The 26,852-nt window shown below is 42.9% G+C and overlaps 1 protein-coding gene across 1 annotated transcript; it reads left to right on the top strand.

The window, feature by feature from the left end:
- Nucleotides 1–5,756: 5,756 nt before the first annotated feature.
- On the top strand, nucleotides 5,757–26,453 carry ALLC (allantoicase). Its single transcript, XM_015425358.1, has 12 exons — nucleotides 5,757–5,846; nucleotides 7,378–7,428; nucleotides 8,774–8,861; nucleotides 11,865–11,990; nucleotides 14,497–14,576; nucleotides 16,415–16,547; nucleotides 18,665–18,820; nucleotides 20,823–20,896; nucleotides 23,222–23,330; nucleotides 23,717–23,844; nucleotides 24,581–24,721; nucleotides 26,280–26,453. The coding sequence occupies exons 1-12, from the start codon at nucleotides 5,757–5,759 to the stop codon at nucleotides 26,451–26,453; spliced, it is 1,350 nt and encodes a 449-aa protein (XP_015280844.1).
- Nucleotides 26,454–26,852: the final 399 nt, after the last annotated feature.

The raw sequence follows: 26,852 nt of genomic DNA, 5'->3' as shown, positions 1-26,852 counted from the left end.
ATAGATTTTTAAAAAATAAGCACAAGCTCATCCTTACCATTCCTTAGCTCTTTTTATTTTATTCACATAAAATCTGCAATATGACCTACTTTATTGTGGCCTGTCTCATTGTTGGGGGAAATTAGCTATGAGATAGCTAAGGCCAGAAGGATACCAGGGACTTCACCTCTATATATACCAAGGTCCAGTTCAGTAGGAAGACTCCAGATTTGAAGAGTAAATCAAATGGTTTTTAATTAAAGAATTTCCCTGATTACAATCACACTAAAGCAGTCAAAAATAAACAAAGCACACACAAGGGTTCCTCACCTGAAAAAGGGTTGAAAGCCTATGCTAAGATGTTGAACTCTGGAGAGAACTCATGTAAATATCCTGCTCAGCCACAAAACTCACTGGGTGACCTCGATGCAGTCATTCTCTCAGACTAATCTTTCACACAGGGCTGTTGTAAGGATAAAACAGAAGAAGGGAGAATGATGTTGGTTGCTCTGAGCTCCTTGGAGGAGGAGCTAGATGAAAAAACATGCTAGATAGATTTTTAAAAAATAAGCACAAGCTCATCCTTACCATTCCTTAGCTCTTTTTATTTTATTCACATAAAATCTGCAATATGACCTACTTTATTGTGGCCTGTCTCATTGTTGGGGGAAATTAGCTATGAGATAGCTAAGGCCAGAAGGATACCAGGGACTTCACCTCTATATATACCAAGGTCCAGTTCAGTAGGAAGACTCCAGATTTGAAGAGTAAATCAAATGGTTTTTAATTAAAGAATTTCCCTGATTACAATCACACTAAAGCAGTCAAAAATAAACAAAGCACACAATCAAGAACTAGGAAATAAAGAAGTGATGGCAGTGATGCTTAGGAGCAATTACGGGGGGTTATATTACCTGTCCAGATGTGCAGAAGTCCGAGAAGAGGATAGAGCAAACAGCCAACTATGGAGACTGAGGCCCAAAGTAGAGACTTTGGGGATATAGGTGCCCTCAGAGTGCACACAGATGCGGCGCTTACTCTCTTTTATAGGAATTCTGAGCGCGGTCTCCGGGGCTACACTTAATGGGATTAATGCCCGTTGATCAGGCCCGTAGCTACAGTGGGGTATCTCGGGGCCAGGCCCACCGACTTACCACCCAGGCCTCTTGACTTCCCATCCATCTGGTTTATTTTTCTCTCACGCCATGGCTGTGCCATGCCAAGCTGTCATCCTCCCCTGCCTGCCGGCAGTGTACCTCTGGCTGGCTGCGGGTGAGGCACACCACAGGGCACGTCTGCTCCCTGCTCCAGCCCTCTCTCTCTCTCTCTCTCTCTCGTCACTTTTCTTAACTTTTACTCTCTTGCTGCTCCTGACATAGTGTCCTGCTGACTTATTTAAATGCCCCCTGAAGTAAAAAATCCTGGCTATGGCCCTGCCGTTGATGGTCCTACCAGAGCTGGTTGAATGGGTTTGATGACCACTGATGGTCCAACCGGGGTAGGTTGAATGGGTTTTCAGACTTAGACAAAAGGAGGAAATGGGTCTCTGATGGGTGTAAGGAAGGATAGTTAATAATGTTAATGTTTGATTAGTTTATCTGAGTAACCTGAGGGAGGAGGCAGGAAGAACAGATGTTGAGACAAAATATTTCCAGATGGACATGGGTGTCACAAAAGGGGCTTCGTGAAGGTTTAAAAACAGAGGAGCTATTTCCCAGGTGGCTACTGAATAGCTATGGAAATACAGATACTTTACATGGAGGAACTCATTATTATTTCATATGCATACCTTTGCCGGGTGGTGGGGGGAAAACTGGAGATTGCTTCGAGGGCTGCCTTGTGCAACATGAGATTGAAACCCTTTTGCAGAGCTTTGGCTAGCTCTGTGGCACAGGTCAAGAGTGTCCTCTTTGGCCTGACTTTGTGGGTCTCTGGTTCAGGTCAGAAGTGGGGTGCCCCACTGTTGGGGCTACCCGTGAGTAAGGCAGCGCCTCTGAGCTACAACTTAGAGGAAAGACAATTACTATGGTTTAATAAGAAGATCATGGCTAAATCATGGAAGTATAATAAATAAATCTGCTGGGACTCAGCAAATAGGGACCCCATAAACAGAGTCCTCCATTTCAAAAGGTTTTAGCACAATCTGATTCTCATAATAGTGTGATATTTAGAGTTTTTTCCAGTAGAGGTTTTACTGGCTGCTAGTGCTAGTGCGAAGCAATGTTGAAGTGAGCCCAGCCCCACCATGTGTATGCTACAGGTCATGGTTGTCCAGGATTATTAGAACCATCAGCACATAAGTATCTGTAATCAGGTGATATAATGGTTGTACAGTAGGGTGTTATTGTACCAGATGGTTCTCTGTGAGTGAGATTATGGGTAAGTCATCATGGGTCCCCCCCTCCCACACTGTACCCCCTTATTGGGAAAATGTACACCTTTGACTCAGCTGTTGAAGACCTACAATGACAAAGGTGACCTACAATGACAAAGATGCTCAAGTGCAGAGGTGTCAAAATAATTTGTTATAGGGCTGAATCTGACATAAATGTCACTTTGTTGGGCCAGGACACGTGTGCCATAAAATGTAATGCCAGGTACCAGAAATAGAAACTATATAAAGGACAGCAGCTGGTAAGCTCCAAGTTGGTGTATTCTCACTGCAATGTTCCATGGGCTGGGAAAGGGATGCAGAGGAAAACCCACAGAGGCGGACTGGAGAGGCAGTAGTGCAGTGCTGGGCAGATGCTTCCATGATGCTTGACTGCTGCAGACAAGGTTGTTCTGCTGTGCTGAAGCCACAATGGAGTGGCTCCGCCCACTCCCCCCCAGCACTTTCTCCCTTGCATCAGTTGCTTGCGGGCCACATAAGAGCCCTGGACGGGTCAGGTCCAGCCCCTGGGCCTTATGTTTGACAGCCCTGCTCTAGTGGCTTTAATGGAAGGAGGCACAGTAAATCCCTGGCTGTATTCTTTTAAACAAAGGCTAATTCAGGTTTTGAGTGGCTGCTGGATTTCCAGACATGTGATAACTTCACTTTATGGCTGTGTGAGTGGGAAACTGGAATGTTCTCTATGCAGAATGGTCCTCCTCACTATCATTCATGTTCTTTTTTGACCTGCTTGACTCCCATCTTCCTCAGCACAGGAATGGATGTTACTAAACAGATGAAAAGCAGTAAAGACAAGTGACCTCCTCATATGTGAAAGGTATGTAGTGATCACTGGAGTCAAGTGTGTGTGTGCGTGCGTGAGAAAGTGAGAGTTTTAAAGATCATCTTAGGTGCCAAAATGTCTGCAACTGATTCTGAGCATGTACACCTTGGAGACTGCACACAGAGATGACTATCATGGTAAATGGACTTAACTGGAAGATAATTTTCTCATGCCAACTTTAATCTTCTTTGTAAAGGGAGAACAGCAGCAACATGCAGATGGTGGATCCTTGCAGGTTTAGTGGTTCAAGCAAATATCCAGTCTTGACACCCTTCTGAAGCTCATCCTGGATACTCATGATCAACATAAACCAATATAATAAAGTAACCTATGTTTCACCAGAGAAGGGTAGGATAGTGATATAGACTCTCACACAATAATTACCACAGGCTTTCAGCCAAATTAGGACCACGCTTCTAGGGAGTGACTGTTCTGTGACTTCTGTGCCAACACCAGAGCTTCTGCCTGTTTCAGACACAGTGCCAGGAACAACTTGCATGCAGACAAGGGGTCAAGGGTGGAAAGGTGCATCAGAGACACCATGGTTCATTCATAGACATTATATTAGTTCAAGGTGTACTCCTTAAGTCAAATATTACTGAGATGCATCTTGTGCATATTTAAGATGTAGAAAGGAATGCAAATTCCTTCCATGTTTGGTTTTGCATAAGGAAGGGGTACATTTAGACAGGAAGGAAGTGACCTCTTGCAGAATCAATATCATGTAATGATTGTCTACTGATTGTGTAACTTGCTCATTTTGGACTCTGCACACAGCCTGTTTAAAACATTAATCTCTTAATGCTGCTGATTCCTCAGCTTTGCCTTGGAGCAAAACTACTGAAAGAGTAAGATTAATTGATTTTAATATATTTCTCTTGTAATATTACAACAAAGATATTATTCAGACTGAAGCACTAACAATAAGAACATCAGTATTTCCTACTTTGCAAGTGAATTATCAAAAGTTCCTCCAAGCAGTCCAGGGTAGTATAAGTTACTACTTAATGATGTGTAACTGCTTTATTTCATTTTTGGTCGTGTGCTTGTAGAATTCAGCAATTATTATTTATCAGGTCTCAAATGACATGCCAACAGCTTTCATATTTGAAGGGTCACTGATGAGTGTTGCACTAGCTCCTATAGAAGTGCAATCTGTCATTCCTCAAATACCCAACCTTTGGAAGGCTGCTTTATGTCAAGTCAGACTCTCCGCTGCCTGCCATCCTGTAGTTGCCCACAGCTTGAGCATCACTAATTTACAGCTTTTTTATTGGGTAATGCAACACAAGGTACAAACTGGCCAGACAGTTTCTCAGTGAGGAAGAGAAGGATCCTGAAAAGCAATGATTGCAGTATCTCTTGCGTAAGTACTCATTCATCTTGGCCAGTCTCACAGATATTAATTCTTACTTTCAATCACATTTATATTGTACATTATGTTTATTTTTAGTGTATTATTTTTGTGTGTCTTTAATTTGAAGAAAAGCTGTTGTTTGTTGCTACCTCCTCCATGTGATCTGAGGAGCTAAATATATTGATAAATATAACTTTTAACATTTCTACAGCACTTAGAGCACCAGAGGTACTTTGGGTTGGATTCTGCAGAGGACTTCTGCTGATATTCACCGATTTTGTCCTCTCGAAACAGACCTCAGATTCCTTCATGCTGTTCTTGGGGGGTCCCTAGTCCCTTATGAGCTGCATTTGGGGAGGCATTTTGGGCTGCAGTGGAAGAGGGGAGGTAGCAAATCAACTGAAATGTTTGGCAGAATCCAAGCCTTCATGTATACTGTCTCCACAATCCTTACGGCAACTCTGTATAGTAAGGTAGCAGTGTTAGCCACATATTGCAATGTGTAGTAGTGTGCTGGGGTTGAACTACAGTGGCTGGTTGTAAGCTTCAAGTCCCTGGTGTGAGATATGAATTGGGCACTTTCCAGCCCACAGTTCACACTCTTTGCCAGTACGGTGAGCTATTCTCACATAATGTTACTTATGCTTATTCAAAGGACATGTTACAATGCATAGTTACAGAGCAACAGAATATCATAAGGAGGTAAAGGTAAAGGTTCCCTTGCTCGAAAGCCAGTCGAATCCGACTCTAGGGTTGCGTTGCTCATCTCCATTTCAAAGCCGAAGAGCCAGCGCTGTCCGAAGACGTTTCCGTGGTCATGTGGCCGGCATGACTAAACACCAAGGAGCACGGAACGCTGTTACCTTCCCACCAAAGTGGTACCTATTTATCTACTTGCAATTTCTTGCTTTCGAACTGCTAGGTTGGCAGGATCATAAGGAGGAGAGAGATGAAATTATTTATGTATCAGATGGACCATAAATTATATGAGTCTGGTATGATGCTCCCTGTTGCATTTTCACTTGGTTCTTGTTACCCAGTATTAAGTTTTGAGCCATGAGAAATGGTGGACTACTTGTAAGAAGCCAGAAAACACTAGTGAGGTAAGGATAAAAGAAGGGGGGGAAAGCATAACCATGGCCTGTTTTGTTTCTTTTCAGAAGAAAAAAAAAATCAGTTATTTCTGCTGTATCTTTTGAAGAAAGATGTCTCTTCATCTCAAAGAAGGAAAGCCTTATGTTTTGCCTGACTTTCTACATCTGAATGATTTGGCATGTGAAACTCTAGGAGGAAAGGTAAATTCAGTAGGTTATGTCTCACTACCATATTCAGCGTGTTTATTTAGTTACTACATTTCTATACTGCTTTTCCTCATTGTTTAAAGTGAAAATAAATTTAATCCTAGAATCCTGATATGTTAGAACACTAAAAACACTAACACATTTAAAACCAAACCAGGAAAAAGTATGCCTGAACAACACTGACCACATTGCTCAGGCAAACTTTTCGCTGATTTGGTTTTAATATATCCTTTCAGCCAAATTACCCATAATGATTAAGATCAGGGTTCTTTGTAACCATACAGCAACTGCAGGGAACAGCATTTTAAAGGTCACAGGGACCTGTTTGGTACCAGGAGTGTGGCATGGGGGAAGAAGAGGCTCCTTACCCCCCTGTTGGTTTCCCAAGCTGAAATGGGCCCCTGCAGTCAATGCCATTCATTGTGGTTCAGATGGGAAGGGGAGAGCGCTCTGTTAGTCCTTATAAAGATCCCTCTATGAGCAGGTGTTGTACACATCTAGGTAAGAAACATGCCCCAGTTTTGGGTAGTGTTAGTAATGTGTTCAAAGAAGTTGATGCAGCAATAGTTTAGTTGCATACCAAAGGATATTTGGGGCGCAAACAAAGGGCCAATTGTGTCCTTGCCATCATATTTATTAAGGGAATCCTTACCCGAACATTTCGAATCAGTCATTCAGTACATTGTTACATATATCATCTTAGACCGTGACTGCCTTTTCCACTTGTGGAAGACACATCTACTCTTGGAAAGGTGGGGGTCAATTTTTGCTGACTCTCCCTGCTGCTTCAGACCTCCAATTTAAAAACCCCCCTGTTATGTATTGAGATGTATATAACTGCCTTGTGAACTGTGCCATTGAGATGCCATGTTAAGCTTCGCCCTGGGCTAGGATCCTAATGTAACCAATAGGAGCCCTAGCTCAGAATATGTTTGCCAATCACCGTGCAGAGCGGGATCGCTTGTGATTGGTCCTTATTGCTTCAACCTCATAGGTTGCTTATTGTACAGTGGGTGTGGCTATATTAGCCGGGAATGTTTAAATACAGAGCAGCCAGTATATGTGTTGGTTCGAATGATGGTTCTGGCTGGCGATCGTTGTACCGTGTTCGGAGAAGTAACAGAGCTGAAGAATAAACCGCATTCTTGCTGAATCACTCTCCGACTTCTTTGTTAAGCGCACGACTTAACACCCCCCCCCCCGTGCTGTTCCTGGGCCCCACTGACTCTTAAGGGCATAGTAAGCTGCAGTAGGAGCGGAGGGATGGGGAAATTTCCCCTTCTCTACTGCTGCTGCACTCATGCTAGATAGGCCCTGCTGCCCCAATATATTTGGGGCTATTAGTAAGAAAAAGTAGAAGTCTGATGTTAGATAATTTTAAAAGCCAGATCGTTACATGAAAAAGCAGGAAATCCGATACTAATGGCTGCTTACTTGAAAGTGTTTTAGTATGCAAAATGAAATTAGTAGTAATGTGTACATAGCTGTTATAATTAATGCTTATAATCTGTTCTCATTTATAAAGGTTTTATTTGCAACTGATGACTTTTTTGCTCCTGCAGAAAATCTCTTAAAGGTAGGCAAAGTTCATACAGCCCTTGTTTAGATTATAAATGGATTGTGGTAAAGGCTAGCATTAAGAGCAATTTAACCAGGTTTAATGTCCAGGTTTTGCTGTAGGATACATATCTTACTGTTTTATGCTCCCCACTTCCTTGTGAGAAGTCAGAGAACAGTGATATTGTGTTGAACTTTCTTTGGATGAGATACAACACTTGGGAGTTATGGTGTCTTGGTAATGTTTGTTTACAAACATACAAGCCAAGGGCATAGTTGGAAGTAAAATGGATTTCTATAGCAAGCAACACAACCACTGTTCCTGTATCAACTCCCCTAACAAGAGCAACTGCACCCCAAGATTGCTTCCATTTTAGCCAACTTTGCCAAACAATCTGGACCAAACACTACATAAAATGGAAAATTTGTGATCATATATTTTTTTTCTTAAATGCAAAACTAGGTATCGTGTATCCAGTTCAGATCTGGGCCATGGCACAGGTGTTTCACTGCACAAACATACTGTTACAGAGATGTAAATCACCTGTTCAGAGCTATTGTATGCCTTACAGAGATTTCTGGGAGGGTGTATGTGGGAATTCAGTGCCCCCTGGGTTATTTTGTCTTTAAAATAAACCATAGCAGATTCTAGTTTCCTGCTTCATGTGGAATTTGCCATTCTACCACCCAATTCAAACTGCAATTGCTTCTGTCTTTTTGTCCCACTCAGAAACTCTGATATGTATCACACTGCGAAGGCTTGGGGATATTAAGAAACATTCAACTCCTTTTATTAGGTTCTTGGTCACCTACAAAATCTGTCAGGCAAAACCACAGGGATAGGCCCATTCATGCTAATCACAAAAATACTGTCTTATAGCAGCTCTTTTCAAAATTTATTATAACCTATTTGCATGCAAAAAACCTGTAGTGATATGCGTATTATTTGCCACATTTTTTCTACTTCTGTTCAGGAAAAAAAATGTTTATCTTGCACACTGGTTTCCATATTTTAAAAGTTCTACTATATAAAGGAGTGCTGTGATGAAATGGAACACTACTGTTTTAATCCCACTACTTAAGAGGACATAATGGGAATGACCCCACAAATTTAAGTATGTTGAGGTTCCATTAATTTCAGTGGGAATTTACATAACTTGCAGCTGCTTCTTAATCTTTACTACTGTACTCTTTCAGCTGCTTCTTAATCTTTACAGTACTTTTGGTGCTGTCAAAAATAAGCTTTTTTAATTTGTGAAAAATGACTGCTAATTACTTGAAAGCCTGTGAAGTTGCTTGCATATAATGGAAGCCATTATACTGCAAGAAAGCTACTGAGCTATCTTGATTTTATATTCAAATAGGAACAGAGACCAGTCTCTCATACAGATCTGTTCACTGACTATGGAAAGTGGAGAGATGGGTGGGAGACCAGAAGGAAACGAATTTCAGGTAAGCTGCTGTTTTAGTAGTCATACTGCTGCAGAAGCTTTCAGAGTTTTTATATGTATGTGAGTTGACTCATTCGTACAATGTATGCAGGGGTGCCAATTACAACCTAAATAACCACCAGCTGCCAGCAATTACTCTTAGGAGAATCTACAAGCAAGCACAGTGACAATCTACCACAAGTTTGCACTTTAGAGCTATTGTGCTCCGGGGATTGAGAGCTTCTCTGCTGCCCCTCCCCACACCACACTTCAGAGAGCAAGACCAAGTAGGGATGGTGTTCTTCCAGCGATCAGTCATATAGCACTTAAAATATAAGAAAGTTTAATACATTAATAAAAGAATACACATGCTCTGTTCAAGCAATCTGGGCTTAGCAAGGGAACAAAGAAAACGTGAAAACACACAGTCTTTTGTCCCTACACAAGGTACTTCCTATCCAATGCTGAATTTTAGGACTGAGAAGCTTTACTTGAAGTTCCAGGAAGTTAGAGTCAGATCTCCAGGCTGGGACCCCTCTCCATTGTCATCTACCTTGTGGACAAGATGGAGTCTCTTGCTCAAAGCTTTGTCCTTTGAGGCTCATGTGCATCCAAAGAGCTGCCCAAACTGGAAACCCCCCCCATGTCCAGAATGTTTATAACCACTCTTTCTCCCACCCTCTTTGAATGGCCTTCCTGTCCAAAAGTAAGAGTTTCCTCAGGCCTGTAACCACGGTGGGGCATCTTGGGGCCATGCCCCCTCACTTCACAGCCATGCCCACAAGTTTCTATACCAGAAAAACATGCTTTTAAAATAATTATTTATGTATTACTTCAGTCATGCTATGCTGTGCTGCGCCCTGCCCCATGGTTAGCTGGCCAGTCCTGTGCCTTCTCTAGTCTTCACTCACTGCGCCCTGGTGCTGCCCCAGCAGCGAGCCTGCAGCTGGCTGCCCTGTGAACTGACTTGGCTGGGCAGTGGTAGCCTCACTGCACCTGCGCCAGCCCAGCCATGTGACCTGGCTGCTGGTGTCATGTGACCTGGCATCATGTGACCCAGGGTGGCTGGTCTAGCACAGGTGCAGTAAAGCCACTGCTGCTCAGCCGAGTCAGTCCACAGCCTGCAGGGCAGTGCCGGGGTGGGCAGACCATCCAGCTACAGGCCCTTCTATCAAGACCACTGGCTCCCTTCTCTTGCCCGCCACCTTAGCTCTGCTGGCCAGACCAATGGGTGCATAGTGAAGAAGAGTGTGTGCCTTTGCTCACCTGGCCATGGGGAGTGGGAGCTGCCTTGCTGCTGCTGCTGCTGTTCTGAGATGCTGCACACACAGCTCCTGGTGGCTGGGACAGGGCCGGAGGGGGTTGCTCAAGGAGGGGTTGCGCGAGGAGTTGAAGTAGTGGAGAACTACCATACATAACCTCCCTCAAGTCTGCTGTAGTGAGTGAGTGAGCCCTTTTATTTTATTCTCGGCTGGAGTGTATTTATTGTATTTTTTATTTTGTGATGTCAGAAGTGATGTCATGCCCCATCAGTTCCCCTGGTGGCCCCCCCCCCACACTAAAAATTTTCTGGCTATGGCCCTAGTTTCCCTTCTATCACCTTAGTTTGTCAGCTTTCAGTGACTTACTAGCAGGGGATGGGGGACCAGCCATTAGCACAACTAAGAGCTTGAGTGCACTGTGATGGATAGTTACAGTACATTAGGGTAAGAACAAAGTTTGAGTCTAGTGACACCTTTAAGATCAACAGAGTGTTATTCTGAGTACAAGCTTTTGTGTGCATGCACACTTAATCAGATTCAGTTATGTGAAGAAGTGTGCATGCACACACAAGCTTATACCTAGAATAAAACTTTGTTGGTCTTACAGGTACACTGGCTTCAAACCAACACGGCTACCCATCTGAGTATATTAGGGTGTATTTCATAATCTGTTTTTGCAACACTTCATTATTCCATTTTGTTATTTCAATGCCAAAGTTTGTGCGTTGCTTTTGTCTTTCCAAAAGAGGCACCCAAATACTTCCAGGCCTTACATACCCTTCTCAATTTGAGCTTATTTATTAAGAAAATTTCTGTCACCTCTTCAAACACTCATGGTAGTTCACAAAGTACAACAGTATAATAAAATCATAAAACAATCAATATAAAAAGAAGCCCTAAAAAGCCACAGTGTAAAAACAAGCAGAGGCATAAATACAGTACAAATCAACATTCAGAGGCTTAGAACGATATTCATAACGATATTCATAAAACATTCCTAAGGTTAAAAGCAGAACAGAAAAACAGCTTTAAAAGATGGTACCCCTCATTTAAAAGTCTGAGTAAAGAAAAATGCTTTGGCCTAGAAGAAGAAGAAGAAGAAGAGATTGGATTTATACCCCGCCCTTCACTTAGAGTCTCAGAGCGGCTTACAAACTCCTTTTCCTTCCCCTCCCCACAACAGACACCCTGTGAGGTGGGTGGGGCTGAGAGAGCTCTTGACAGAAACTGCTCTTTTTCAAGGACAGCTGTGCCAGAGCTTGCGACTGACCCAAGGTCACATCAGCAGGTGCAAGTGGAGGAGTGGGGAATCAAACCCGGTTCTCCCAGATTAGAGTCCGCACACTTAACCACTACACCAAACTGGCCTAGTACTGGCACCAGACAGACCTCAAATGGAGATGGCATTCCAGAGTTGACGTGTCACTACTGAAAAAGCCCTGCCTCTGGTTGCCATTCTCCTTACCTCCTCATGCAAGGACACAGACAAATGGGCCTGAGAAGAGGATCTTAACTGCTGGGCTGGTCAATATGAGAAGAGGCGCCCAAACATTTAGGGCCTTAAAGATAAAAATTAGAAATGTATCCAGGCAAAGATGGCCAACAAGATGGCCGTTCTTTAGCACAGGAATGATGATGATCCCTGTACCCAGCCCTAACATCTCTTTTGGTTCTACAACATTTATAACAATACATTCCGTGTGTGTATGTGTGTGTGTGTGTAATTTTTTTTCTCTTTAATGAGGTCTGTCTTTGTCTTTTAGGGCACGATTGGTGCATCATTCAAATGGGAGTGCCAGGAACTGTTTATGGGTTTGAGGCGGACACATCTCATTTTGCTGGAAACTGTGCTCCTTGGATATCAATTCAAGCCGCTTATTTAAAACAAGGTAACTAAGAAACAAGGAAGTTTAGAACTTCCATAGAAGGATTGCCAACCTCAAGGGTGGGACTTGGGAGTTCTTGAATTATGTCTGACCTCCAGTCTAGAGAGATCAGGGCCGGAGGGAAATGGCAGTTTTGGAGGGTGGACACTATGGCATCACATCCCCACTGAGCTTCCCCCACCACTGCTCTCCCCAGGCACCCCCCCCCCCCAAATTTCCAGGAATTTCTCAAACCAGGGAAAGAAACCTAAGGAGGACAGGAATCCTGGTGCCATTATGGGGAACAACAAAGGCAACAGCAACGGGGGATCCCAATGAAAGCAAAAAGGGTGAACTCTCAGGTTTTCCCTACCCTGTTGAGAAAATGTTCTTTAGGGCCTGTAAGCAGAAATAAATGAAATTTCTGGAATGAGAAAGACATACCAGTTGGTTAGCTATTGGCAAGGGAAAAATGAGTCCCTTTCAGATTGTCTTCAGGAGATCTAGGTGCTGGTACAGGCAGTGGAGGTTGGCATGCCATTATAACCATTTTTCATTACTCGTCTTCCACACTATTCCTATGCAGGTAGCTGCCAATACAGTATCATACTTTGCTGGTGCTGTAGGGCATATTTGCAATGAAACAAGTGCAATAGTTGGGATGTACACTGAATATAGAATAGTTCTCTGATCCACTAATCCCACATAGTATAATTTGCTAACCCAAACTACATATGAGACTCTACAAGACCCTTCTGCACACCAGCAGTTATGGTGTTGGGATGGGAGTGCATTTGTGAAAAGCACTCAGACAAGTACCATTATACACGTAAACATGTACATGCAAAATTTTGCATTATACTGAGTTAGACCTTTGCTCCATCCAGCTAAATTTGTGGATGACACTAAATTGTTCCGGGTGGTGAGAACCAGGGAGGATTGTGAGGCACTCCAAAGGGATCTGTCAAGGATGGGCAAGTGGGCATCAACGTGGCAAATGGGGTTCAATGTGGGTTCAAGTGCAAAGTGATGCACATTGGGGCCAAAAATCCTAACTATAAATACATGTTGATGGGGTCCAAACTGGCGGAGACTAACCAAAAGAGAGATCTTGGAGTCGTAGTAGATAATTCACTGAAAATGTCAAGACAGTGTGCGACTGCAATAAAAAAGGCCAACGCTATGCTGGGGATTATTAGGAAGGGAACTGAAAACAAATTAGCCAGTATCATAATGCCCCTGTATAAATTGATGGTGCGACCTCATTTGGAATACTGTGTGCAATTCTGGTCACTACACCTCAGAAAGGATAATATAATATTGGAAAAAGTGCAGAAAAGGGCAACTAGAATGATAAAAGGGTTGGAACACTTTCCCTATGAAGAAAGGTTAAAGCGCTTGGGGCTCTTTAGCTTGGAGAAATGACAACTGGGGGGTGACATGATCGAGGTTTACAAGAGCATGCAAAAGCATGCATGGGACAGAGCAGGTGGAGAGAGAAGTACTTTTCTCCCTTTCTCACAATACAAGAACTTGTGGGCACTCAATAAAATTGCTGAGCAGTTGGGTTAGAACGGATAAAAGGAAGTTCTTCTTCACCCAAAGAGTGATTATCACATGGAATTCACTGCCACAGGAGGTGGTGGCAGCTACAAGCATGGACGACTTCAAGAGGGAACTGGATAAACATATGGAACAGAGGACCATCAGTGGCTATTAGCCACAAGGTATAGATAGTAACTCTTGGTCTGGGCCAGTGATGCTCTGTATTCTTGGTGCTTGGGGGGGGGGTCAACAGTGGGTAGTGTCCTGGCCCTACTGGTGGACCTCCTGATGGCACCTGGTATTTTTGGTCACTATGTGACAGAGTGTTGGCCTGATTCAACATTGGTTTCTCTCATGTTATTATGTCAACTTTGCCTGGCAGTAGTTCTCCATGGTCTCAGACAGAGGAGGACCTTTCCCAAAACTGGATCTTTAAGATCCTTTCACTGGAAATTCCAGTTGAAACTGGGACATTCTCCATGTCAAACATGTGCTCCTCCACTGAGCTACAAATCCTCCTCCTCACTTGTAAGTTATTTACTTACCTGTTTATTTAATTCATCCTTCAATAAGCTCATGAGAACACACACCATTTGTCTACCATATTATTGTCCTCACAACAACCCAGTGAAGTAGGTTAGGCTGAAAGAAAGTGACCAACTCAAGAATCTGAACGCAGGTCTCCCCAGTAGACTATCTACAACACTGAAGTATTGCTCATAGATACTGCATTTTCTTATGGTACATCCTAACCCCAGATATGGCAGTCAGGTGTATCAACTCTTAAATCTGAAAGGACATTCATCGGTTGTGTCTACCCAAGAGAAGATCTTCTTAGCTCTACAATACAGTACAGCCTGGTATGTATCCTGCCTCCAGTACGACATGCTACAGCTTAAACAGTGATTCTAAATCTTCCACTGATGACAGACTAGTTCTGCTGGTATTAGTTATTACGTTTCGGTCTGGCATGTTGTCCTTGCAGAGGAAATACCATTACTGCCACCAAGAGGGACCAGAATAGGAACTGCAGCTTCGGATGAAGAATTTAAAGCTGTCAAGGAGGTAACGTAAACTCTATCTAAGCGAAACACCAGATAACGAATCAAGCTGAGGTTTTCATACAAAAATTGCTATGTTGAGCAAAATACTAAAGGGTACATTTGTTTGGTTATGCTCACTTTTAATCAAGTGGAAGGGTCAGGGACTGAAAGCATGCCTTGGCAACTGCAGAGTAGCAACTGACTGGGACTGAGAGGCTGGCAAAGCATAAAGAGAGCAACTAGCAGCAGCAAGGGTAGATGTCTTTGGGCTCCAAGGCACAATCTAATCTCTTTCTCTCTGCACTATTGTCTCTCATTTATCCTGTCTTTTTCTGCTTCCTTACTTCATGACCTTTGGTAGCTCTTCTTTTTCTTCTTTCATCCTCTTTATGCTTTGTTTCCTAAGCCTATCATACTTATCCTTGATTCTTCTGGCTGAATCTGGTGACAGCTTTCACTCCCAGCAATGCACACTGAGTGGTGCAGCTGCCCTATGCAACATTGCTGCCTAGCTAAAGCTGACCGGAAAAAAAAAAAGGTAAATCACCTCCATCATGCATTTGAATTCAGGGAGAAGGGAAGCAATGTAGAAACAACAGTGCAAGTGTAACCCCTAGCTAGGAATGAAATGAGCCAGGGAGGGGTGGAGCCTCTAGACGCAGAAGGGTGCCATATGTGTGGAAAGCAGAGGAGGGAAGCAAGACTGCCTTGCTGAGAAGCTTAAACCTTAATCATAGGCTCTTAGCACCTTGTTTAAAGGCTGTGTTATCTAATGGGGGGTTCATTTGGGACCCTCATCTTGGAAGCCAGTGCACGGAGGGTTCAGCTGGAGACTTCTTGGGCCACCAACAAGAGAAAAGAGGTGGACATTGGGGGTAGCAAGCTGTGAAGGAGGGAAAAGTTAATTGTTTGGACTTTTAAAGATCACGGTTCTGTTCTGTTACCAAGATCTATGTTTTCGTTACATGATAAGTGACAAGTAAAAATGTTTTATTCCCTTTCAATTATTGCAAGATTCCTTCCATGTTCTGCCTCATAGAACCCACAAACTGATGTTACACAAGCACTCGCCTGTCCTGAAACCCATTTCAGATGGGTTTGGTCTGCAAGTTAGCTAATCACATATGTATGAAATTGCCACAGATAATGGGTATTTGGAATCCCCCAAGAATGCAACAAAAAGACAGGAAACACTCTGCAATAAACATTTATGCTGAAAATACTTGGCACAGCAGATCATAGCTATCTGCATAAGATTAGAGTGGCGCTTCCCCTCATAAAAGCTATGGTGATTCTTTCCATGGAAGGCATGTTCTTCTACATGGTTAATAATTTTAGATTTAATATTGTTAATAATTTTAGATTTAATGTTGTTTCCCACTGGCCCACCAATTCCTGGCATAGAAGTTACAGTGATGAGTCAGTAGTTTTCTGGCTCCTCCTTGGATTTCTTTTTAAAAATTACTGCTACACTGGGTACAAAATCTCTCTAATAAAACACAGATGAATGATGTTTGGTCCTGCTTTAGATACCAATTTAAAGGAAGAATTATCATTTTAAAAAGGTTTTGCCTTTAATGTATGACAATCCTTTCAGGTGACTGAGGGTTAGCATGGCACATGGATATATTAAATATTGCTTTTTAGAATTGTTTCGGGAAGTTTTAAAATGTTGAATAAATGCTATTTCATCTTAAGTTCTAGCTGAGACATGTAGGTAAAAATACTTTCCAGAGACACTAAAAGCCAAACTGTAACAAGAAATACCTTGTGGTATATAAACTCTGAGGTTCAATAGACAAATTTTAACAAAATTATCTCTGATCTGAAAACAAACAACTAACTAATCTATGTCTTCAGATGAGGTCAAATGAATGGGCTTTCTTGGTTCCTATGTCAGAGATAAAATCAGGAAATCTTGACACCAGCCACAACTATTTCTGTGTGACTTCAAAGCAAAAGTGGACTCACATAAGGCTCAACATATATCCAGGTAAGAAAAAATGTACACAACAAAGACTTATTTTATAGGTCTGTTTCTATTCCATCTTATTTGTTTCCATCACCCATGATGAGCATGGAACCTCATTAGAAAACTATATATCTAGCTGTCAGGTGGTTTGTGGGGTTTTTTAGTTTACTTTTCTTGCGGCTACAAGCAAGGACGGCTTCAAAAGGGAATTAGATAAGCATATGGAGCAGAGGTCCATCAGTGGCTATTAGCCACAAGGTATAGATAGGGTCTCTGGGGCAAATGATGCTCTGTCTTCTTGGTGCTTGGGGGGGGGTCAACAGTGGGAGGGCTACTAATGTCCTGGCCCCACTGGTGGACCTCCTGATGGCACCTGGTATTTCTGGCCACTGTGTGACACAGAGTGCTGGAGTGGATGGGCCATTGGCCTGATCCAACATTGGCTTCTCGTGTTCTTATAGGAACTCTCAGCCTGGGGGAAGCGCGGGGGGGGGGGAGATTTTTTCCGGGGTGCGCTCTTCACACACCTCTGGGAAGGTCTGGGATGGGGCCTGGAGGCCTAGTGGAGGCTGCGTGGAACAGGCTCGGCCAGGCAGAGACCGGGGGCGGGGAGATTTTTCCCGGGGTGCGCGACTTCGCGCACCTCCGGGAAGGTCTGGGATGGGGCCTGGAGGCCTAGCAGAGGCTGGGTGGAGCAGCCTCAGCCCGGCAGAGACTAGGGGGGGGGAAGGAATGCAACTTACCCTCCTGATTCTTCCTCGTTCTGCAATAGAATGAGGCTGGAAGCAGAGGGTGGCTGGAAGAAGGGGGCGGGGGCTCACCATGTGACCGCCCCCCAGTGCCTCTCTCCCGAAGCGACGTACCAGTGCACTCCAGTCCCATCCGAGGCCTGGGTGCAGCACTGTTGCATCCTAGAAGTTAGGTCTGCTCTGGTGCAGGCGTCCAGCTTGTGATACTGCACTGATGCAAAGGCTCTTCTATTTTTATTTATTTAGTCAACGGTACTAAAGATCATTACCAAAGGGGGTTATTTTTTTTAAGTAGCCATAGATGTTATCTCAATGGGAACTAATTGTTAGGAGATGATCTCCTGATAACTCTGGTCTTGAATGAGAGCTTGGTGACCACACTCAGTGGAGGGGGGAAGAGTGGGCATGTGTGAATGTGTGGGAAAGCAGCAGGTTTAGAGTTTGGGGACAAACAAAAGTTGCAGGTAGTTGATTGTCCAAAGCAAAATCTGAAAGCAATGCCTTTTATTAGGAACAAAGAAAAATAACACAAAACAGTGTTCTCCACAGCTCTTCTTGAGAGCCAGTTTGGTATAGTGGTTAAGAGTGCGGACTCTAATCTGTGGGAACCAGGTTTGATTCCACACTCCTCCAAATGCAGCTGCCGGTGTGACCCTGGGTTAGTCATAAGTTTTTTCAGACCTGTTCTCTCAAGGGCAGTTCTCAAGAGACCTCTCTCAGCCCCACCTACCTCTCAGGGTGTCTGTTGTGGGGAGGGGAAGGGAAAGGGATTGTAAACCATTCTGAGACTCCTTCAGATAGTGAAGGGCGGGGTATAAATCCAATCTGTTCTCTTCTTCTTCCTTAGGCCAGACTTTAAACACAATATGGGAGAATTTGTTTCAGGCCATGATCTTAAGCCCTTATCTGCATCCTGTGTGGAAAGCCAGGCATGTTTCAATAAAGTGCCTCCTTACCTAGGACATAATCTAAATTAATCTCCAGCTTTCTTAATATAGTAATTTATCAATACTTACCTGTGCTCTCAATTGTTTAAGAAACTTCTCTGTTCCATTTGGTGCTAGAGAGGCATTTGATCAATACTGGTTTTTATATTTTCATATTTATCTTGCCTTCCCAGAATGCCAAAAGTGCAACCTGATACCAGCACCATCCGGCCACTTAGCCATGTCTTTCACTCTGTTATCTTCTCTACTATTTATTTCAGTCTTTAAGGTCCTTGGAGGCCAAGACATAACACAACATTGTATCTGCTGTTGATAATGTAGTGGAGGTGGTAATAATGTTTGCAATATAACTTTTTACATGTTTTATTATTAAACACAACTATTGTACTAAATTATATAGAAGTCATAACTGAAATGCATGTGTTCCCCCCCCCCCCAATAGATGGTGGAATTGCACGTTTGAAAGTATATGGCACGATATCAAGAGACTGGTCACTTTCTGGCAAGAATGACTTGAGTGATTTGGTGGCAATGGCGAATGGAGGTATCTGTGTTGGATATAGCAATGCTCAGTTAGGTCATCCCCATAATATACTGGGTAAGAGTAATACTAGCCCCTTTTTTGTTTAATAAGCATTTGTTCAGTTTTTATTTCATTCAGGAGGTAAAATATGTCTCAAAGTCAGATTTCCAATTTTTCAGTGAACCACTAGTAACATAAAAAAATCCTTCAAAGAGCCATTGTTGTTCATGGGCCTAATTATGAAGCACAATATTCATTCACTTCACTGTTTATGTTGGAGTCCTCGGTAAGCTACATTGGAATGAATGGGAAGGTGTGGTGTCAGGGGTTGGCACTGTTGGGCAGCTACCAAGGTCCTAGCACCCCAGCAGCAGCGATTATCTGAGGAAGAGTAGTGGCAGCGGCTACTGTACCTTTGGTGTTGCATAGCAGCAACTCTTCATTCCTGTCAGAAGGAAAAGTCTACTAGTAGCTCCTTCTGCAACTATCAGGAGCAAAAGTGACCTCCTCTCTATGTGCTTTCCCTGTCTAGGAGGAACATATACAGGCTGTCTTGTTAATGTGCTGCACAAAGCAGCACAGTGGTTATATTTATCAAGCCATCCATGAGGCTGTGCACATCTCCTTTTCAAGAAGGGTTCAGGGGAGAGAGACCAAGAGCCAGGCTGTGGTTTGAGAGCAGCCTGCAGAAACAGAACCCCTTTTCTCCACCTTCCAGGAAAGAGCCTTAACTTTAAAATAGGTAGGGGCAAGACTGGGTTCTGAAGGCAGCAGTTAAATTGTTCTCTCCTTCCTAGTAGTGGGAAGCCAGACCCATGGGCAGCTTCCCTTTCCTGAGAAGTAGGGAGTTATTCTGTATGAGAGGGGCAGCAAACATTAGGACTGTTCTTTTTGCAGGTAATTGTTAATGTATGGAAATGGGGGGTGGGGGAGAGGGATCCCGCACTCACAGTGTGAAGTGATACAAAATGTCTTACACCTCCGTGCCCTGACCCAGATGGCCCAGGGCAGCCCAACCTTGCCACATCTCAGAAGCTAAGCAGGGTTGACCCTGGTTATACTTGGATGGGAGACAGCCAAGAAAGTCTAGGGTTGCTATGCAGAGGCAGGCAATGGCAAACCACCTCTGAACATCTCTTGCCTTGAAAGCCCGAGGTGGGGGGGGGTGTCATCACCATAAGTCAACTGTGACTTTATGGCACTTTCTACCACCACACCTCAGTACTCTGCCTCCTCATTACCACCTCTCCCCCCGCCCCGTGGGGGGGGGGGGGGGGGGGAGAGAGAGAGAGAGAGAGAGAGAGAGAGAGAGAGAGAGAGAGAGAAGTTTTCATGCATGTCTGTGTTATCTGTGATGTTCGCTAAATTCTAGAGATGCAACTTTTAATCAGTTAACAACTAAAGCGGTGCCCTGATTAATTAAGATGAAAATCCTGTTCTAAGAGAGTTCATGATAAGCTTACATACCATTTAAAAACAAAGAAACTGCTTTTTCGTTAAAACTATTATTTCATTCCTATGCAAATTCAATCAGTTAATCAGTTTAAACTTATATGATGAATCAAGACTTTTTATTCAAGTCACTGCCATACTAAGTTCAGAGGTAAAATGAGGAAAGCATTCCATTTTAGGGTTGCCAACCACTGCCGGCAACTGCTAGGAGAAACTGTGGGGTGGGGACAGGCTTGCTGGCATCATGTGACATTACCTCTGGTGCAAAACTGGAAATGATATCATGTTAAGGTAATGTTCTAGGATCCACCCAAAACTCTGTGGTTAAACCATCAAGTTTTGGGCGAATCTTAGAGCATCATCCTAACATAGTGACATCACTTCCAGTTTTGCTCTGGAAGGACATTGCACATTGGTACAAGCCTGGCTAGCCACATCTGCAGGCTATGTAATGGCAGTGGAGAATAGGAAGACCAATGTCAGGAGATATCCTACTGTAGAGGGAGACATATCCCCCCTTGTCTCCTCCTAGCACTCTCTAGAATACTTACAATGACAGGTTAGTTAACAGATAATTAACTATTAAATTTGTTTGTATTAACCTAGCTTTAAATTATTTTGTTAGGAATAGGATGCACAACATCTATTAAAGATGGCTGGGAGACAAGAAGAAGTTTGGAAAGACCACCAGTCCTAAAAGTAAGAACAAACATGTTAGAACTCATATCAGATTTCTGCCTAGTTCTTTTATATGTGAATCTTGGCTTGGATCCAAATCTTCCATTGCATGAGTGGTAAGGCAGCTGTGTAAATGGGTGTGTGTAGATTTCTGCTGATTCTGCCTCCCGCTGGAGCCTCCTGTTTCTGAGGGTTCTCTGACCCCCTAGGAGAGGCTTGGGGGAGGGCATGGGTGGGTCAGAAGGTAGAGATGTGGAGACTACCCATGTGATCAAGATGGCAGTCCCTGTGATAATCAGTAAGGACAAAGAAGAAAAAAGGGGGAAAAAACTAAACCTAAACCTAGAATTCAGAACCTAAAAAGGTTAGTCAAGAAAGAAGAGGGCCATGTGACATCCTCCTTATTGGGGAGGACTGGTTTCCCTTTAAAAGTGTTCTTTATTTTATTCTACTATGTATATACGGCTGCCACCAGGAAATTTAAGGCTTTCCAAACCTTTATACTTTTACTTCTGATCTTGCTGGTTAGGTAGACCAAGTACAAGGCTTATAAGGAACTATGTGGTCCTGAGAAAGTATTTCTTTCAGAGCTGGTATATTTGAATAAAAGAGGATTTATTGAAATAATTCATAAAGAAAAGGGTAGAACAAGGTATCTAATAATGTGTAATTAATGAACCATTGCTTGGTGTATAACACACAATATGCTCCCTTACTGACAGGGATCTTTCAGGTAACTTTGTAACACTTTAACTCAAGGTCATATATTTTCACTGTTTCTCTCCAGTTTATCAGGACATACAGCCTTTCTTATAACTTGTCTTCAATTAAACTTTCATTTACTTTTTCCTATTCTCTCAGCCTTCCTTCTGTTTCTCACTGAACTAACTTATACCATACAGGACTGCTTCTAACTTCCTTCATACCCAGAACTAACTGTTTGTCTAACTCCTTCCCCACACAGAACTAACTGAACTCCTCAACTGTCAAACCTGTAACTGTAACCTCTGACTGACATACAGACATATCCACTCATTCTCACTTCCAAAACCCCTCCCCCTCTCTGTCAACCACCAATCATACCACGCTGGCTTCTCTCAACCACTCTAGTCTACTTACCACCGCCATGCAACCAAACTTTTAAAAAGACACACACACACACATAAAACAAGGAATCATTACAGGCCTACTTAAAAATCTAATTATTAAACATACAAAAATATACATGTATTTATTCAACATAAATTAAAATAACAAACAAGGGCCCATTCAAACCTCATATACAAATATAAAAACATACAAGGACTAATAAGATAGACCTAACGTGTTTTGGCCTTCCTCAGAGGTCTAATACAGACAGAACATGTTGGCTGATATGCAAAAATACATACAATCATACGTATACAAAATATGGAATAAAGACCAGAAAACAATTGTTCCAAAGTTTAACCACTGGGCAAAGAAAAGAAATACAAAAATACAAATGAAGCCTCCAGTGCAATCACATGTCCAGTAGTACTTCTCTCTGGTCAACTGTATATTCTTCTGAGATTGTACAGCCAAATGTTCCCAATAAAATGTTCCTTAGGTTAAAAGCAGTCTTCTGGATGTGGAACAGCGGTCACTGTGGGTGTGGAGGGGGAGGTATTTTTGAATTTCCTGCATTGTGCAGGGGGTTGGAATAGATGATCCTGGAGGTACCTTCCAACTCTATGATTCTATACCACGTGACTTGCCTGACTCACCTAGGCCTGGCTGTTTGCTACTGTTCGGCAAACAATGAGATGGTCACAGTCCAGAGAACCTACAATGTATGAATCATACAACTGTGATGAAGAAGCATTCACAATTATTTATCTAAAGATGTTATACAAAACATTAATTTCTGAATGTGATTATTACAAGAATTAATACAATAGAACAGAAGCGAAAAGGCGGGACGGTGGTCTCCGGATTGGTGCTGCCGTTTCGACAATGTGTCTTCTGACCAAAAATTGTGCCAGTCAATGCGAAGTATGGAGTTCCTCAAGCAACAAAAAGCTGCATACTCATGAGTTTTCTCTTATAACTTGAGAAGCAACATCTCTTATTCTAGAAAAAAAGTTCTCCCAAAAGGGCTGAAGTCAAAGCTTGACTAGATTTATGTACCTTCATATATTCATAATGGTATGTCCCTTTTGCCTACCAGTAACAAGTTTCCAGAGGGCCTGTGCATAGATGATGAAGTTGGGGAGGACTTGAGACACAGACACTACATCTGTGGTGCTAGAGGATTATGTCCATTTCTTCTCTGGGAAAGGGGTGAAGAGAATTATTACCCAAATAATATTGTCTTTTCAATTTCAGGCTGATGACAAAGGAAACCTCCTTATACCAGGAAGGGAATGGGCAGTCTTTCGACTGGGGCACCCGGGTATAGTAACACACATAGAAATAGACACCAGTCACTTTAAAGGTGAATATTTGCTGTCAGTCCCTTGACTCTGTGTTACTTCCTCTTTATGTCCATTAATTGTATTAATATTACTGAATGTTTCAAAGATTTAGTGGCAAACATACTTGATTTTGTTGAAATATGAAGTTCATGAAATATATAAAATATTTTACCTTCTCTCCCTTCAAGCTGTAATAGCTGAAAAAGCCTCTCCAATGGGCAAGTTTCATGTTTCAGTTCTGCAAATATCATAGGGTTCTTTATAAGCTTGATCCTATGCATGTTTATATGGAAATAAATCTCACTGAGGTCAGGTGGGGTTTACTTCCAACTCAGTGTATGGTTTACAATCTTGCTTTATTTGAAAGAAGGCTATTGTTATATCCCATTCATTCTTTTACTATCAGGAAACTTTCCAGATACTTGTACACTTGAGGCCTGTATTTTGAGTGTACAAGAAGAAAAAGATTGCATAGCGCAAAAATATTCTCTGAAACAGGGTACAAAATGGAATGTCTTGCTGCCTGTAACAAAGGTAAATTTGCAATTTCTTGAAAGTAGTGCATTCCTTTCTCTTTAGCCCAGTGGTACTGACTTTGCGATCCATGGAGAGCCACATGCACAATTACCATCAACTGAAAGAGCCCCATGACTAGTGTGTGCTCTGTGCACCACTCCACCAAACACACACACACACACATACAATCATACAACCTTAGAATTACCACAGTACCTCTGAGCACGTAGAGCTGTCTCTCTCCACCACTGCTGGACTCTTGTGTCCTTAACTTCCCTTGCAGTCTTCTTGCTTTGTCCCTAGCACAAACCTCACAGCTTAGATGAGAGCAAGATGGCCAACGTTACTCTGCCTTATGCCAGGGAGAGGGTGAGAGGGCAGCAAGGAAAGTAAAGGGTGGCCAGGTTTCCCACTGCAGAAGCTGGCTCTGAGCCAGCCAGCAAAGTTGTGAAGGCTCTCTTTGCAAGAAGCCTCTGTGCTTCCCTCTCTGGCCAGCATGAGGCACAGAAGCTCAGGCAAGAGAGCAAAGGCAGAAGCAAGCAAGTTGGCCTTTGAGAAAGGGGAGTAACCCCCCCCCCCCGTGGCCAGAGTGGTGGTAGTTTTACTCTCCTGTGTGGCCAGCTTGTTCTCCTGGAAGTTGTCCAGGTGCTGGGATGAACTGTAGCTAATACTGGAACAGGGGTTTTTTTTGTTTTTTTTGTTACTAGGCAGTATTTAAACACTAAATTTACTAGAGTTCTTTTTTTCCTTCCAGCTCAAGCCCCATAAAAGACATTTTTTTGATGCCACTGCCATACAAACAATGAATGTCTGTACTCATGTGAGACTTACTATTGCCCCAGATGGAGGCATAGGTAGGCTGCGTCTCTGGGGCTTTCCACGGATTCCCTTACATGTGAGGAAGTAAAAACCTTCGAAGAAAAAGGCTCCGGCAGAATTTCACTTTCACTGATACGCAAAATTAATCCATTAATCTGTATTTATATATTCATTGAATTGTACATAGTTTTCCACACGAGTGGTTCAAACACAAAAATTTGTTATGGATGTGCAGTAACACCCTATTTTTCTAGCTGAATGAATAAAATACATTTTGCAAATCTGTTATCTGATTTGGGAAGATGCATTATTTATAATTAAGCAATGATAAGACACAGAGCATGCAGCTGTAAAAATCTTTGGGATTGTGCAGTAATTTATGTCCACCCAAGTTCTCAAATAAGGGTGTGTAATTTTCCCCCTCTTTTAGATGGCTTTCAAAATGTTAAACAAATACTGGTCATTACAAAAATAATACATTTAAATTTTGGTTGTCTTATATCTTGAGAAAATTGTTGTCATGTATGACGCACTGTTTATATGAGATTTGCAACCCAACTTTAAGCATATTTCCTGGGAAGCAAACTCTGTAAATATGTTTAAGATTGTGGCAAATGTATATGAAACATTTACAGATTCTGAAAATATTAACAGTATTAAAACTTATTGCAAATGTTTTTCTTATCTTAGTGATATTACACCATAATGCATTTGGAGTTTATTCATTTTCTTCTCCGAAGCTGTGTCTATATTTGCTAATCTAAAAAGTTTTTGTTTTATGAATAATAATAAAATAAAAAGGTTATTACATCATTGGTCTTGATATTCTGGATCGCTACTTATTTCATTATCTTTATTTTAACCAAAGTATGGAATCGAGTGTCTTTTAATACAGGTCCTTTTGTGAGTCAGGGCCTACCAATACTGTTGCCAGTTCTGGGTTCGGATATTCCTGGTAATTTAGGGGTGGAGCCTAGGGATGGCAGGAATTGAGGAAGGGCCTCAGCAGGCAATAATGCCATAGAGTCCCCCCTCAAAGCACCCATTTTCTCCAGGGGTGTTGATCACTGTCATTTTAATTCAGTTTTAATTCTGGGAGATCCCCAGGCCCCACCAGGAGGTTGGCATCCCTACCAACTAACCAGTGAACAAGTGATAGATGCCACTTCTGGTACCCCTTTTTGCAGCTACCTTTCTGTCGTTATACAGCTAAATCTGTGGGAAAACTGACTGCAGGATCTCCTCTTACCCCCCATTTCCAACAAAATAACTCCTAACTCTGATCGTCGCCAACGTTTTTTGTGCCTGTCCTGCCCAGCCTTAAACCATTTTGGAAGGTCAAAATGGCATGATGGATGCAAAGAATTACATCCATCCCAAGCAGCACCGTCGCCCCCAAAACAACGGCAGCTTTCACCTTTCTGTCCTTCGATCGCATTTCTCCACTCTCTGGTTTCCAAAACACGAGGCGATGCTCCCAAAACCACCTCGACTTTGTTTCCTTGCCACGAGTGCCTTCCGACTGTTGGAAAACCAAAATTCTCGGGGACGCCAGACCAATGTAGTGGCTATTCCCCAGCACTGTATTGTCTTTTTCTTTGAAGCAGTGACACATTTTCGCTTGGACTGGACAGGAGGCATACAGGAGACCCCCCCACACTGAAGAAACAGGCGGCGCCACGGCGCGCTGCGAAGGCAGCGTAAAGCCCCGGAGGGTAGACGAAGTCTGGCTTGCTAATAAGCAGGAAATGGCGGGAAAATTGGAAGGCGGCGGCAGTAGCTGGGGCTACGAGAATGATCAGCATTAGAAGTAAAACAATAGGATCTGCTGAGGCGATTTGCTTTTGCGTGAAGGAGAGAAACGTCAGGAGGAGCAATCTGGGGACGCGGGAGATGCGTAGTTCCTAATGGGGAACCTTCGAGGGACTTCAACTCCTTGGCTTGGGGAGGCTGCCAAGTGCTACATGCAGCCGCTCCGGAGGAAGGAATGGACCGACTTTGGGGGAGAGAGAGTTGTTGCTGTTCAGTCGCACAGTCGAGTCCGACTCTTCGCGACCCCATGGACCAGAACAACTACTAATTAAGGGCGCTTAAACGCGGCTGGTGCCAAGGAGATACCGAGCCTGGCGGCCGCGCTTTTCTTTCAAAAATTCGGAATCTCTCCCCGCTTTCAAGGAACTTCTGAATGACTGATTTGCAACCCGTTG

The sequence above is a fragment of the Gekko japonicus genome, unplaced genomic scaffold, assembly GCF_001447785.1.
Source record: "Gekko japonicus isolate JY-2015 unplaced genomic scaffold, Gekko_japonicus_V1.1 scaffold153, whole genome shotgun sequence".
NCBI lineage: Eukaryota > Metazoa > Chordata > Lepidosauria > Squamata > Gekkonidae > Gekko > Gekko japonicus.
The sequence above is the reverse complement of the archived record's forward strand: the minus strand, read 5'-3'. Positions and strand labels throughout refer to the sequence as shown.